This window comes from Hevea brasiliensis, chromosome 8 (assembly GCF_030052815.1).
Source record: "Hevea brasiliensis isolate MT/VB/25A 57/8 chromosome 8, ASM3005281v1, whole genome shotgun sequence".
Taxonomy (NCBI): Eukaryota; Viridiplantae; Streptophyta; class Magnoliopsida; order Malpighiales; family Euphorbiaceae; genus Hevea; species Hevea brasiliensis.
This window is the reverse complement of record NC_079500.1, coordinates 23,781,198-23,796,913: the sequence shown is the minus strand read 5'-3', so window position 1 is coordinate 23,796,913 and position 15,716 is coordinate 23,781,198. Positions and strand designations below refer to the sequence as shown.

Below are 15,716 nucleotides of genomic sequence, written 5' to 3'. Positions count from 1 at the left end.
ATTCTTATCATTTAGCTTACATAATACCCTTACTACCTCGAGAACTGATTTTGCAGTAATTTTATTTATTATTATTTTTATTATTATTATTTTTCATGTTTACTCAATTCCAAAACTTAAGATTTCGGGCACCCAAACCCGTCATCCAATTCAAAGGATTTACATCCATCGTGATCTGATTATATATGATTCCTATAATGGAACTTGTATCCTCTCCAGGATACCCGAGCCAACTACTCTCTACCACACTCTACAGTCCCATCTGGGGCACTATTTTGTGGGTCACCATTATTAGTAATAACTTGCGATCCCTTCTGAAAAGATAGGACTGTACCCTAACTTGCTGCAACAAAGGTACTACATTTACCACCTTGCCCAAAACCATGCCAAACTAATGTCTCTCTTATCATATCATAGCTCTGTAAATCATATATTCATAGTTTCGACCTTCTCTAGGTAGTAGGGTTGTACTTTATTCCATACTGATACACACAAGGTATACTATTCTCATTAAGCTCTAAGCAAAATGTTTGTCATACTGCAAAAACCATCCAAAATTCCATACCGAAGACTAGATGGTCTCACTCTATAGGTGTCACCTTTACTTTGCAACTAGTCCGAAACCTGCAGTGCGATAGCAACTCTTACTGTAACTCTAGCTCATGCTAGGGTAACTGGGTCACTGACTCTAGTTACCACCCAACTGTGACCTTCGATATTCTAGCTCTAGATCCCTAACCAAGAGTTCCCAACTCCTTTGCATATATAGAACTCTATTCTGGCATTACTGTACCAAAACAGAGACTGCCTGCAACATCCTCATCATAAGCACTACAGGGAAGTACGCAGTTCTACACAAAAATCTCATGTCGGTACTGTAATCTGCAGCTTACAGAATAGACATCGAGAATATTGTATAGTTACTACGATACGTCCTGGCAGACTAGGTCTCTTAATCTCTTATCTCTCTTTATTCTTCTATTATCATAAACTTATTCTGTCTGGGTTATCCACTGATGACTGCCAGCAATGGTATCCTCATCCTTATCTAGGGCAACTGTACTTTCAAGACTCACTTTTATGTACTCGTGCCTTGCACGAAATGGGCACACCATTTAAACCCATACTGACGAAAATATAGTATTTATTGGAGTACGTGTTTCCAAGGTAGACCTCAATAAGTTTGCTAAATCTATTTCATGTTTCTATGTACTCCACGAAAATCAAGACACTAACTGAGGTAATCTTATATTTCCCGAGGTATAACGTAGAATCTAGAAACAAAGAATTACAGGAAAAGACGAAACAGAATCCTATACTCCGCATGTGACTCCTAGTAGACTCTTCCCAACACTTTAGATGAACATTCCCTAAGAATCTGGAGCCTAAGCTCTGATACCACATTTGTCACGACCCAACCTATGGGCCGGACCGGCACTAGGACCTGGGCCAGCCTAAAGCCCCCGAGGCCCGTAGTAAGCCTTAACTATTCATTTACCCAACTCTAAGGCCCATTGGGCCCAAATTCAAGAAAACAAACGGACAGAGTCCGGCCATAAAATGGACTTTCCAACGGGGAGTTTTCGACTCACCCGACCTGTAAACACAATAAACAATCCATTGGGGAGCTCAGCTCACCCTCCACATACTCATCAACATAATAATAAATGGGAGCTCAGCTCCCTCATCCAATCCATCAAAACAGACTTAAAATATTAAGTTTACAGGTCCAACATGAATATAATATTACAGACCAAATTCAAATAATTACTGCTAACACATGCGAAAATTCTAGGAGTAATTAAAATTACACAAATATTGATAAACAACCTGCGAAGGAGAAAAGCAGGTTAACCAAAATAAAATCCTCCTGTAACCTGAAAAAATATTGAACAGGAGTGAGCGTTCGACTCAGAGAGTAAAATATCAATTTTAACCATAATCTCTATAACTATCTAAAACTAATGCACCCTGTAGAGTGAAATGTAACATTCACATCATTTTCACATCATAACATCAAAAAGGTAATTTGGAGCACTCACGCACCCTGTAACATCAATCATAATATATGGGAGCTGATCCCCTATCTGACTCTCTTAAATCCAACTTTGGTGCCCGAAGAACTCATTTCGGACTTCCACTTAAATACCAAATCGGGGACCCGAAGAACTCAAGCCGTGTCTACCCGAAGGACTGGTCCCAATGAAGAACTCAAGCGTGTCTACCCGTCCTATCCATAGTCCACACCACATCACACGCACGCCAACGCACGCACACTGCTCCAAATTACCACAACAACATACATGGCACTTTAACATTTATCAATGCATCAAAAATCGTGCCTAGAGTTTAACTACATAAATATATGCATATAAGTGATGCATGGGCATGCTGAACATATAATAATATCGAAATTACAATTAAAATTAATATTCTACTCACAGACTTGACAACGGTCACTGTGGCGGCTGGGCGGAGGAAGAAGGCTGTCCCGGCTCACCTGACAATTTTATTACAATTATTTAATAAATTTGACTCCATACAAACAAAGAAAAAGACCAAATACGTCCTAAGTCGTGCCGAAAATCCGGCAGAGTCTCCCCTATACCTAGGACCTACCCAACCTGCAAAATGGCTCAAACACACTTCTATATTCACAATCCATATGTCCACAGCTCAATCACATCACACAGCCCCTCATGGGCCCATCAAATCAGTCATCCATCACAATATGTAAAATTTCAATTTAGTCCTTATAATTGATCATTTTTGCAAAAACTGCCCAAACAAGCTTTAAAAATTCTAAAACTTTGCCCTGCGGTCCTTAGCAATATTACTTGGCTATTGCAAAAAGAATCATAATTTTCTGAGCTACCACGAATATTTTATGGATTTTTAATCCTATTTAAGCACAAAAAAAATTACGAAAAAGCAAGGTTCGGGTTTACCTTTGCCGATTCCGACTTCGGGAACGCGCTCGGGATGCCTGACAATGGTGGGATAGCCAAAACCTCGATCCAATTCGGAGACATTTTCGGTAGCTGATCTGTCTGGCCAGAAATTCACAGATCCGGACAACTGTCGAATTTCCGCGAATTGAGGATACCTACACGAAGCCCAATAATAATATATAAAAAAATCAGGGGTGTTACAATAATATATTTCAAAATATCAAATTGTCATGAGTTTATTGGAAAAATTAAAAGATTTATATTTTAAAATAATAATTAAAATTCAAGAAATAAATAAGTGTTTAATAATAATTTTTTTATATAAAATATTTTTGTTATGGCTAGAGAAGTTTCATTTATTTAATTTATACATACGCTTAAATTTTGTCTCTTATTTTATATATAAAAAATATTTTAACAAGTTTATTTAAATATCTATTTTTGTATTTTACATATAAATATAGATAAAGAAGGATTTGGCTTAAATTAGAAAAGATCAAATATCTATAATATATTTAGAAACAGTGAAATTACGCACAATTAGGAAGAGTGAAATTAAGTACCACTTTTTATTGATACATTAGGAATAGTGAATTTAAGTAATAATTTTTTTTTATAGTAAATCAAATAACACTTATTACAATATAAATAATTCTATTTAAATACATATTAAATCAAATTTAATAGATTAGAAATAATTTTGTATACTTTTTTATTTCTCCAAATTTTATTATTCTAATTATATATTATTTATAAATTATGATTATATATGTTTATATTTAATATTTAATAATAATAATAATAATAATAATTTTTTATTAGTTAAAAATAGTATGAAGTTGCTGTGCACATTTGAACCTATTTTGCTTTTTTTTTTCTCTGAATTTTTATTAATATAAATATATTTAATTAAAAAATACAAAGATAATATTTTATCTATACAAAATTTATTTATTTAATTTTAATATATCTCTCTCTTTCTGCTTAAAGACATTATAATAAACAAATTTTGTCCGCTGCATCTCTCTCTCTGCTTAAAGACATTATAATAAACAAATTTTGTCCGCTGCATAGCGTGGGTGGCGAGAAGCAAGTAATTTCTAATTTCCAATGCAATCATATCGAGGTGGCCCACGATATTACTTCCAAATTCCAATGGCACAAAACTTTTTCTTTTTCTTTTTCTTTTTTTACAGTATTATTCTTTGTTGAATTGTTCTCGTAGTAAGGCAAACAGCTCATTTGCACCCTTGCTGATCAAGCCAACTACTTCACACACACACACATTATCAAGGAATATAAGAGCAACATTATGCGGAATATACTAATATGCAGCTCATTTATGAAAAGAAACAACACTATTCAATAACCTAAAACAAATAATTTGTACAGAGTGAACTTTCGACTGATGACTATACATTAAATAATATACATAATATCTATAAATTTAATCTTGTCAATCACTAACACAATTTCAATCCTTTGATTATGCCAAATTTTATACGGAATAAGTAACTTTAACAAGAATAAAGTGAGCTGATATGGTGGGTCAATCCACCATTCCCTTCTTCTCCAAGGCAAACCATGTACCAATTCCATTGCAACTCATTCCCATTTGCGCTCAGTGATGATATTTTTAGCATATGTCCAGATGGCCTCTGATGTTTTGCCCAGCATTTTTTTTTTTATAGCGGTAGATCTAGAAAATTTATTTTTTGGGTTAATATATAAAAATAAATAAATAATAAAATACTATAGAAGAGAAAATTAATTATTTGTCATGTTTGGAACTATTCAAGACAATTCTATAACCAGATGATCAATATTTATCTTTTTGGCAATCTAATCTCATCAAATTTAACTGTACCAATTATATATATATATATATATATATATATATATATATATATATATATATATATATATATATTATCATTTTTGTCATTTATTTAAAAAATTAAAAATATAAAATATAATATTAATATATTACTATTATTAGACTCTACAAAATTTAATATCCTAAAAATATAAAAGATTATATCATTATTAATGATATCATTATATATAAGTAACTAAATAATCATTTACTAATTGGTGAGATTAATTTCACTTATAATCCTTCAAATTAAGTAGTTGTATTAATAGCGTCTCTTAACTTCAATTTATATTATATAAATCTTTGAACTTCAATTAAAGTATCATTAAAATTCGTGTGACTCACTCTCACAGATTTACTATCACACCTTACCCCTCTGTAAAGCATAACATGATCCCATAGAATACCTAATGAACTACCAAACTTCACCTACCGATAACTCATTAAGTACCCCACAAGGGATTTTAAACAATTTTCTTACTTTTGACAAGTGGTGAGCAGTTTCTAATAGGTATTTAAAACATATGATTACAAGTAAATCTTATTAATATTTTTGGTCCATTTTAGTTTTGTAAAAATTTTGACAGAGTTCTGTCTGTATTTTGAGAAAACAGTTCTTCAAATACCTGTAAAAAGCACTTCTAAAATTTTTTCTCAACCACTACTTCAATTTCACAATCAAACTCTATCAATTTCAACAATTCCACAATCATTTCAATCAATTTCTCAAGTTCAAAATTCAATACTCCTCAAAATACTAGCAATACATTTCATTCAAATTAAATAAAATAGTTCCACTCATATTTCATTTGAGATAAAACAATTTATATACATCTTTACAAACTTCACATCAAAAGAAATACAAACTAAACTTTATTACAAACTTCATACAAATTTTGTACAAGCTGCTCAAGACCCATTTACATATCCATACATTTATATGCAATACATACATCAAAAGAAATATTTACAAATGGGGTATAAATTATACCCGAAGACTTCAGGCTGAATGATCCTCAATCTTTAGCAGCTCAGTCTGCTACTCCTTTAGTCTCTGTATCTGCGACAGCAATAGAAGCTATCGCTGAATACTAAGACTCAGTGGTGCACAACATACTAAAATAATCTTTATTCAAAAATAAAATCACATTTATTCAAAAATTTGACTAAACATGAGCATTAAACACAAAATATGAATTATGAGATTTTAATGCAAACCACGTTCATTTCAAAGTATCAAAACACATTTCATAAAACCCACAGTTAGATCATGCCATTCGAAACAAATAGAATCTCAATAGCCAGAGGCTAAAGAGAAATCACGTCACAAGGCTAGCTAGCTCAAATATATGGATATCCATTCACATCCTCTTCTACTAGCACACCTCAACACTTCTCCAGAAAAGGAATCAAAATTCGAAACTAATTACCCCCACTAGTCGTGCTAGTGAGGTGTTCAAATATATGGTCATGACACTGTGGTTTGAAAACTTATCTTAACAATTTGCTAAACATTGTCATTTCAATATACATAATAACTTTCAACAATTTAAATCAAAATATCATAAGAATGCCATAATTCAATATTTCACATTATTCAAAACAGTATGCAAAAGATGATTATAAAAAGTATACGTTGTGCACAAACCTCAAGTGAGTCGCCTCTTGGCCTTGACTCGGTTCCTTGGGTTTTTTCCCGGTATTCTTTTCAACTGAAACACACAATTTTATAATGTTTCAGTACTAGAACTTAACATAAATCCAAAATAAATTTAGCTTCACATTTACCTAGTTCTAACGTGTTAAATTCGACGTTCTCGAAATTTTTGTGTTTCGGGTTACTATTCACTATACTATTCAAGTCAAATAGTTGACTTTCTAAGGCTTAATAGGTATGGGAACTCCAACTTCACCCACATATCACATTTTGGTCACTAAACTTGTTGGTTTTGATTGTTTACTCAAATCCTAGGTCTTTTAGGCAAATTTGGTAAATTTCAGTTTTGGAGTCCTAAGTTGCACTGTTCTATTGGTCACTTTATTGTTGGAATTTGGCAAAACTTTCTTCATAGAAAATTGATCTCAATTTTATTCTTTTATAATTTACCACTTTATGAGCATGTAGCTTCATTATTGTATTAGACCCTTCAAAACAAATTTTCTAGCTCCACCCAGGTTTAGTGGTCTGTCTATGTGGAATGATGCTAATGGTTGATTGAAGCTAAGTGTTGGATTTCACTACTGGAGCTGTTAAGAGTGGTCCTGTTTTTGGTGGAATTGAGATGGTGGCTGTGATGTCAAATAGCTATGATGATGGTGATTCTATCTGTATTTGTGTGGCCAATAACATTGTTAAGCACTGCCATTCTCTCTTTTTCATGTTTCATTAGTTTTGCGAGACTGTATCTTCCTATTGAATTAATTTCCTTTATCTCTTCAATTTCAATTAGTTTATTGAAATTAAAATTACGTAATTTGTGGGCATGAATTTTTGAACGTGGAAATTGAAATCGAAGTTATGGAACTTATGGGCATTGAAGTTGAAATTATAATTGAAGAGACAGAACAAGGGAGAGGAGATATAAAGATGAGAAAGGAGAAATTAATATGGGGAAGAGAGAAATCTGGAGAGAGAAACAGTAAAAAAAGAGGGAGGGAAAGAAAAATAATAGGCAGAGAGGAAGAGGGCATTTAGTCATTTAAAGGTTTTCTGTCTCCTTCCATGCTAGACTAATAGTAAATTGATTTTAATCAGATGGAACGAATTTTGATTTTGATGGAAGTAAAAGTTATGAATAAAATCATTCAATTTTTAAAACACAGAAACTAAATAATGATTAACAGTAAAATATAGGGATTAAATAGTATTTTTTTTTATTATTATTATCATTATTATTAAGGTAAGAGGGACAAAATATTGTTGATTTGCATGTTTATCACAGAGTTGATCAACAATTCAACCCAATTCGATAATAAAGGCTCAAAGTCCATAATTTATTTTTATAGTAAAAGCACAAAGTCCATGATTTATTTCCATAACAAAGGCACAAAGTCCAGGTTACGCTTTCACATAGAATCACAGGCCTGCAAATTTCAACTCATAAGAATGCATCTTGTTGGTGTTCCCTCAGCACCAAGCACCCTTATGGGCAAGCAATGGAGATCATATATTCCTGCTGTAACCTTGTCAAGGTTTAGGCCCTCCACAACAACAATTTTCTGTAAATTTTTCACAGTTTTAAAATTAATATCTATGTCAAGTGAAAAAAAAGAAAAGAAAAAAAGAAAAAAACTTTATGATTCATACTCTGCTTCTCAATAATGCTTGATGCGTTGGAACGGCATCGTTGTAGGAAGCAATAGACAAATAATCAATGCCTATATTTTGCAACACAAAATTCATCAGTAAATATTTGAATGCTGTAGTGATTTTTAAAATTGTGAGATATTAAATTCAAGTCCCAGTTAGAAATAATTATCATAAAAAAAGTTAAATATATGGATTGAGGAATTTTTCCTACTCAGTGGAAATTATTTCCAAGACTAGTAAAATAAAAGCAAAACACTGAAATGAAAAACACAATCTAATTTAATCTTACCAACAAGCTTGATATTTGTGTTATCTACAATCCATTCTGCGCCATCCTTCATGATCCCAACATAGTCTGAATGGAACTCACTTTGGTGCATAAGCTTCCTGAAAAAGAGTCATTTAAAAAAAAATGAAAAATAAATTGTTCTATATTCCAGATTCACTGTTACTTTTTGTAAAGCAGCAGGCCATATCTCACAATTAGAATTACTGGGTTTGGGCTTCCTATGTGAATGTATATTATTTATCGATCATTTAAAAATAATTAAAAAATATCATATAATAGTAATAATTATTTCAGGTCCCAAACAGCTGAATGGGGCTAAAAATTTGAGTATAGATATAAATAAGAATTTACCTATCAGTGTTTAAAGTTCTTGTTAGCATAATTACAGCAATCAGCATGATTATAGGAGATTTGTGTAACATAATTACAGCAATCAGCATGATTATAGGAGATTTGTGTAGCATAATTATAGCAATTATTATTCTTGTCCAAATTAGTTCATATTCTCATGTATAAATAGATGTAATATCTCTGTAAATGAGACACAGACAAATACACAATCCTTTTCTTCATTACTTGTATTCTTTCTTCTAACATGGTATCAGAGCCATAAAACTTTTATTTCTAGTTTTTTGGGGTCTCTCTGCTCTCTCTACAACCTGTTCTGGTTCATTCTTTCATACCTATTATTATACCATTTTTTTTTCTCCTCATCTTGTTATCAATGGAGAAATCTGATATTTCAAAACCTATTGCAACAGTTCTGACTGGTTCCAACTATAATCTTTGGGTTCAAGGAATGAAAAGTTTTTTGATAGGTCGCAAGCTTTGGCGTATTGTTACCGGAGATATCACTACGCCGACAAGAGAGAACGATGAAACTGATGCAAAATTTGCTGACCGTCTTGAGGATTGGGATAGTAAAATCATGCTGATTGCTGTAATTATGCTAACAGTTCTGAAAAGAACACGACCTATTCCTTGGGGAATTCGCAAGTTCTGCATTACTTCAGCTGTGATAACAACCATAATTTATCAGAATTAATATAATTCAGTAGGAATTAATCAGGAGCTGAGGGCAACCCAGCTTGATTATTCGAGGCTTTAGTGCTAGTAGAGTTTTCTTTAAGACTGAGAAGTTTTGAGTTTAAATTTTAATTGAAATTAATAGTATATAAATAATAATTAATAATAATTGTATAAATAGCAGCTAGTTTAGAATTAGATAATGTGTGAAAATTAATATGAGAATACCTTAATATTGAATTAAAAGGAATTGAACAAATGAGAACAAATTAAAACGTACCAGTAATGTTACTATTCCTAGGAACATCAACTACCAGCGCCGGACCTGTTTAACAAAATTACAGAAGAAATAAATACACATAATAATCATTAGATTGAGAGATTATGCAAATATTTCACGTAAAGCCCATTGGAAGAAGTAAAGAAAGTAAGATTTTATAAAGGAAAATTTTTTAAAATAATATATATACATACATATATATATATATATATAATTGAATGCATGTATATTCAAAAGCATTGAGTTAAAGCATTAACATAGAAACAAGAAACGAATGAAAGAGAAAAGGGGATGAAGAACTGTTAATTACCATTGAGAGTCTTCAGATTAAGAGTACTTGTGTCATACCCTTTTTCATAATATTCTTCAAAAAAATGAGAAGGAGCATCAACATGTGTTCCAGTGTGGGAAGGAAGCTTCATCTCAGAAACATAACAATCTGAACCATTTTTCATGCTCTCAGTCACCGTTACCACTTGGCCCATCCCATCCGGAACACCCCATTTTGGCATTCCAGGATAGATCAAGTGAGTAATATCAAAGATTTTACCATTATAATAAACATCTCTTCTGACCGGCGGGTCGGGATTGGGAATATCGACCGGTGGCTGGACTTGAGGTTTCAGAGTTAGTACCCCTTCATCCAGAGAAAGTACTGCAATGGTTAGCACCCCCGTCCAAAGTTGCAATAGAAGCATGAGTTGGACTCCTCTTTTGTTTCCAGCCATAGGAAGGATCGATGGCATCCTTTAGTATGAAGAAATGAAGCAAATGCGTATGCTTTAGCTGCAGCCATGCAGCACTATATACATAGAAAAAGGGGGGAAAAACTATTTCTCGTGGGTCCTATTGTACATCCCATTATTCATAACGTGTATTGAATTCATAATTAAGGTTCTGGCCAAGGAAAAGTCTATAAAATACAAATATATATATATATATATATATATATATATATATATATATATATATATATATATATATATATAATTTTACAAATATTTTCTTATAATAAATAACCACTTTATATGTGATGTTTTTGAATCTAGTAAAAAAAATTAAATCTTAGTATTACCACATACAAATAAATAAATTATTAATCTTTGAGATATGTCAGAGATTATAAGTTAATTTTTTTAATTTTTTATGAGAAATAAATTAATTCATCAAATTTTATTCTATTAATGGAATAATTACTTTATCTAAATTACTATTAATTTGAAATAATTACATTGTTTAAATTTTATTTTGTTAATAAAATGGTCAGTTAATCTAAATTTATATTTAAATAATTATATATTTTAAATTATATAATTATTTATATTGAATCATTTTTTAATTATATATTATTCAATTGTAATTATTCTAGTTATTAAAAAAACAAATAATTATTTTGAAAAATTTACACTGCGGGCTTTTTGTTAGCAAAATAAAATTTGATAAACATAATTATTTTAAATTAAAGCTAATTTAAACGAATTAACCATCCTATTAATGAAATGAAACCTCAAAAATTAAATTATTTTTCATAAAAAATTAAAAGCAAGAATTAATGCGTGTGTTTTTAGCAGAAAAAAAATATTTTTTTAGCATATGCTAACAAATAGTGTTTTCCTAAGGAAAAGCAAGTCAATAAGCAAAATTAACAAGATATATAAATTCCGAAAAACTCTCCTCTCCTACTTTCTCCTCTTTTCTCTTTTCTCTCTTTTTTTTAGGAATAGATTTAATATTTTCTAACCAGTGTTAGGTCCTGTTATCTCCATTATTGGGGTTTTTTTTAATCCCCTTAGTGGAGTTTTGTTATTAGTTTTTTTCTTTATAGTATTTGAATAGGTTATTTGACAATTCAAAATACAATATCGATCATTAATTTGTATAGTTAGAAACTTTAAATCTTGAGGCAAGAGTAATGATCTTTTATTAATAGAGTTTACTATTAATGAAGTCTAGTATTGTGATCTATTCCTTCATTTATATTAGGTGGTTTAATTTATTATGTAGTCACAAAGATAATAAATTTCCAAAAGAACAATATTATATAAGTTTTCTTTAATTGCTCAAAATAAAAAAATATCAATTACTATCCAAAAAATTATTTTATTATACCTAAATCATCTATGAATAAAAGATTTTAATTATTTTTATTTACATTTTTTTACGAGAAAATTATATTAAACTTATGTTACAATTCTTATTAATGAGTTATAAATTTTTAAAATAGAAAAAAAAAAAGTGTTTTCCTTCTTGAAGATGGAGTTTTATTAGTAATGCAATGAAAGGTGTGTACAGGTTAATTAGATCATTAGGATATGCTTAAGATCCAAACTTCACTATTAGCAGTATTCTTTAAGAAAAGAAATAAATCAAATGAGTTTCTATTAAGATACAAGCCGGGCCGTGGAGATGGAGTTGCTTTGAATTATTATTTCACCTACCCAGCAATTACTACAGCAGGTAAAGTATTAGCCATGGTACTGATTAAAAAAAAAAAAAAAAAAGAAAGGTAAATTATTGGCCATAGTACTGATAAGCAATGAATGCTTAACGTAAAGTAATAAATTATGTGCATAGCTGTGGTACTCACTGGCAAGAAAGTCCTTTTTGACTGTTTTTTTTTCCCCTTGTAATAATGTTCGAAAGCGAAATGAAATAGTCTAAAGAGTGGCGACAAGTTTTTCATTTTTAATGAATAAAATTTTGATTATTAAAAAAATCTCTAAAAATAATATTTTTCAAGAACCATTTCTTGCATCCTAGATCCGTCTCGGCCAATTCAAAAGCTAAAACAACCTAACCAAATTACAAAACTAACATTATTATTATTATTATTATTATTATTACGATGAAATTCTAAATTTTTCTATTTTATAAGATTTTAGTTTCTGAATTTATCAATAACATAAAATATTATAGTTTTTAAAATTTTATACTTTTCCTAGTGATAATATAAATATAAAAAATTTTTAATTAAAATAATAAAGAATATAATATATTTCAAAATATCAAATTGATATTATATAATTAATCTTAATATTTTAATTAAATAAATGAATGAATAAATAAATAAGTCATGACATATAAATAATCTAATCATTGTATTATAAAGAATAAATAAAATTATACGACATGAGGCAAGAAGACTATATCTAAACAATTTCTAATTGAGGAGGAAAAAAAAATGCTCTCATTTTTTCTCTATATTTGAAAATTATAATTATAAAATTATGTCTCCCTTAAAATATAGTGAATTTTAATTATTATTTTACCATAAATAAGTATTAAATTTATTTAATAGAGTTAAAATAGATATATTATTGATGTTATACAATATAAATGATAAAAATTCAATAAATCATGACAAAAAAATTGTCATGAGTTTATTGGAAAAATTAAAAATTAAAAGATTTATATTTTAAAATAATAATTAAAATTCAAGAAATAAATAAGTGTTTAATTATAATTTTTTTATATAAAATATTTTTATTATTGCTACATACTAAAGGAGAAGTTTCATTTATTTAATTTATACGTACGCTTAAATTTTGTCTCTTATTTTACATATAAAAAATATTTTAACAAGTTTATTTAAATATCTATTTTTGTATTTTATATATAAATATATATAAAGAAGGATTTGGCTTAAATTAGAAAAGATCAAATATCTATAATATATTTAGAAACAGTGAAATTACGCACAATTAGGAAGAGTGAAATTAAGTACCACTTTTTATTGATACATTAGGAATAGTGAATTTAAGTAATAATTACAAAATAAATAATTTTATTTAAATATATATTAAATCAAATTTAATAGATTAGAAATAATTTTGTATACTTTTTGACTTCTCCAAATTTTATTATTCTAATTATATATTATTTATAAATTATGATTATATATGTTTATATTTAATATTTTATAATAATAATAATAATAATAATAATAATTTTTTATTAGTTAAAAATAGTATGAAGTTGCTGTGCACATTTGAACCTATTTTGCTTTTTTTTTTTCCGAATTTTTATTAATATAAATATATTTAATTAAAAAATACAAAGATAATATTTTATCTATACAAAATTTATTTATCTAATTTTAATATCTCTCTTTCTCTCTGCTTAAAGACATTATAATAAACAAATTTTGTCCGCTGCATAGCGTGGGTGGCAAGAAGCTAGAAATTGTCTAATTTCCAATGCAATCATATCGAGGTGGCCCACGATATTACTTCCAATGGCACAAAACTTTTTCTTTTTCCTTTTCTTTTTTTACAGTATTATTCTTTGTTGAATTGTTCTCATATTAAGGCAAACAGCTTATTTGCACCCTTGCTGATCAAGCCAACTACTTCACACACACACACACTATCGAGGAATATAAGAGCAACATTATGCGGAATATACTAATAAGCAGCTCATTTATGAAAAGAAACAACACTATTCAATAACCTAAAACAAATAATTTATACAGGGTGAACGTTCACTGATGAATATACATTAAATAATACACATAATATCTATAAATTTAATCTTGTCAATCACTAACACAATTTCAATCCTTTGATTATGCCAAATTTTATACGGAATAAGTAACTTTAACAAGAATAAAGTGAGCTGATATGGTGGGTCAATCCACCATTCCCTTCTTCTCCAAGGCAAACCATTTACAAATTCCATTGCAACTCATTCCCATTTGCGCTCAGTGATGATATTTTTGGCATATGTCCAGATGGCCTCTGATGTTTTGCCCTACATTTTTTTTATAGCGGTAGATCTAGAAAATTTATTTTTTGGGTTAATATATAAAAATAAATAAACGATAAAATACTATAGAAGAGAAAATTAATTATTTGTCATGTTTGGAACTATTCAAGACAATTCTATAACCAGGTGATCAATATTTATCTTTTTGGCAATCTAATCTCATCAAATTTAACTGTACCAATTATATATATATATATATATATATATATATATATATATATATATTTATCATTTTTATCATTTATTTAAAAAATTAAAAATATATAAAAATATAATATTAATATATTACTATTATTAGACTCGACAAAATTTAATATCCTAAAAATATAAAAGATTATATCATTATTAATGATATCATTATATATAAGTAACTAAATAATCATTTACTAATTGGTGAGATTAATTTCACTTATAATCCTTCAAATTGAGTAATGGTATTAATAGCGTCTCTTAACTTCAATTTATATTATAGAAATCCTTGAACTTTAATTAAAGTATTATTAAAATTCGTGTGACTCACTATCACAGATTTACAAGTTAACTTATGCGTGAATTTGACTCATCAACCTTCAACTTGGATATATCACAATTATTTTTCAACTTTAATTGGCATTACAAGAATTTTTAAATTTTAATTTAATATTTTTATTTTTATTTATTTAAAATAAAATCATATTTTGAAAAATAGTCTCTCTCACACACACGCATGCACATATTATTTGACTTTATTTTAATAATATCCACTCTAATTATTTATGGATGATTTCCTTTGTATAGGTTTTTTCCATTCTTTCTTATATTAGCAAAATAATATATCAAATTTTAAATTAGTGTTAAGCACATTTTTATTAAAATTATTTACAAATTAAATTAAAGTATAAGGATTTTTGTGATATAATTTAAAGCTGATGGGCATTTTTGGTACACTTATCTAAGTTGAGGGATAATGAGTGAAATATAATCATACATTAACCTACAAACCTTTAATAGTATGTCACAGGGACTTTAATAATATTCAAATTGCAACTCAAGGATTTTTGTGATATAAATTAAAGTTGAGGGATGATGAATAAAATTAACCCCAATTGATCACACATACCATTATATCTTTTTGTCTTGATAAAATTCATTATTCTTGATAAATGCTTTTTTGTGTCAACTTATTTTAAATCTTATTAAAAAGAGGATTCAATAATTAATTTGTAAAATTCAACATAGAC

General features: G+C 28.9%; 1 protein-coding gene across 1 annotated transcript; it reads right to left on the bottom strand.

The window, feature by feature from the left end:
• Nucleotides 1-7,792: 7,792 nt before the first annotated feature.
• LOC110640360 (cyclase-like protein 2) lies at nt 7,793-10,511 on the bottom strand. Its single transcript, XM_058151491.1, has 7 exons — nt 10,043-10,511; nt 9,733-9,777; nt 9,387-9,439; nt 8,778-8,797; nt 8,427-8,524; nt 8,135-8,205; nt 7,793-8,046 (listed from the first exon to the last, which is right to left on the bottom strand). The coding sequence occupies exons 1-7, from the start codon at nt 10,476-10,478 to the stop codon at nt 7,921-7,923; spliced, it is 849 nt and encodes a 282-aa protein (XP_058007474.1). The 5' UTR covers nt 10,479-10,511; the 3' UTR covers nt 7,793-7,920.
• Nucleotides 10,512-15,716: the final 5,205 nt, after the last annotated feature.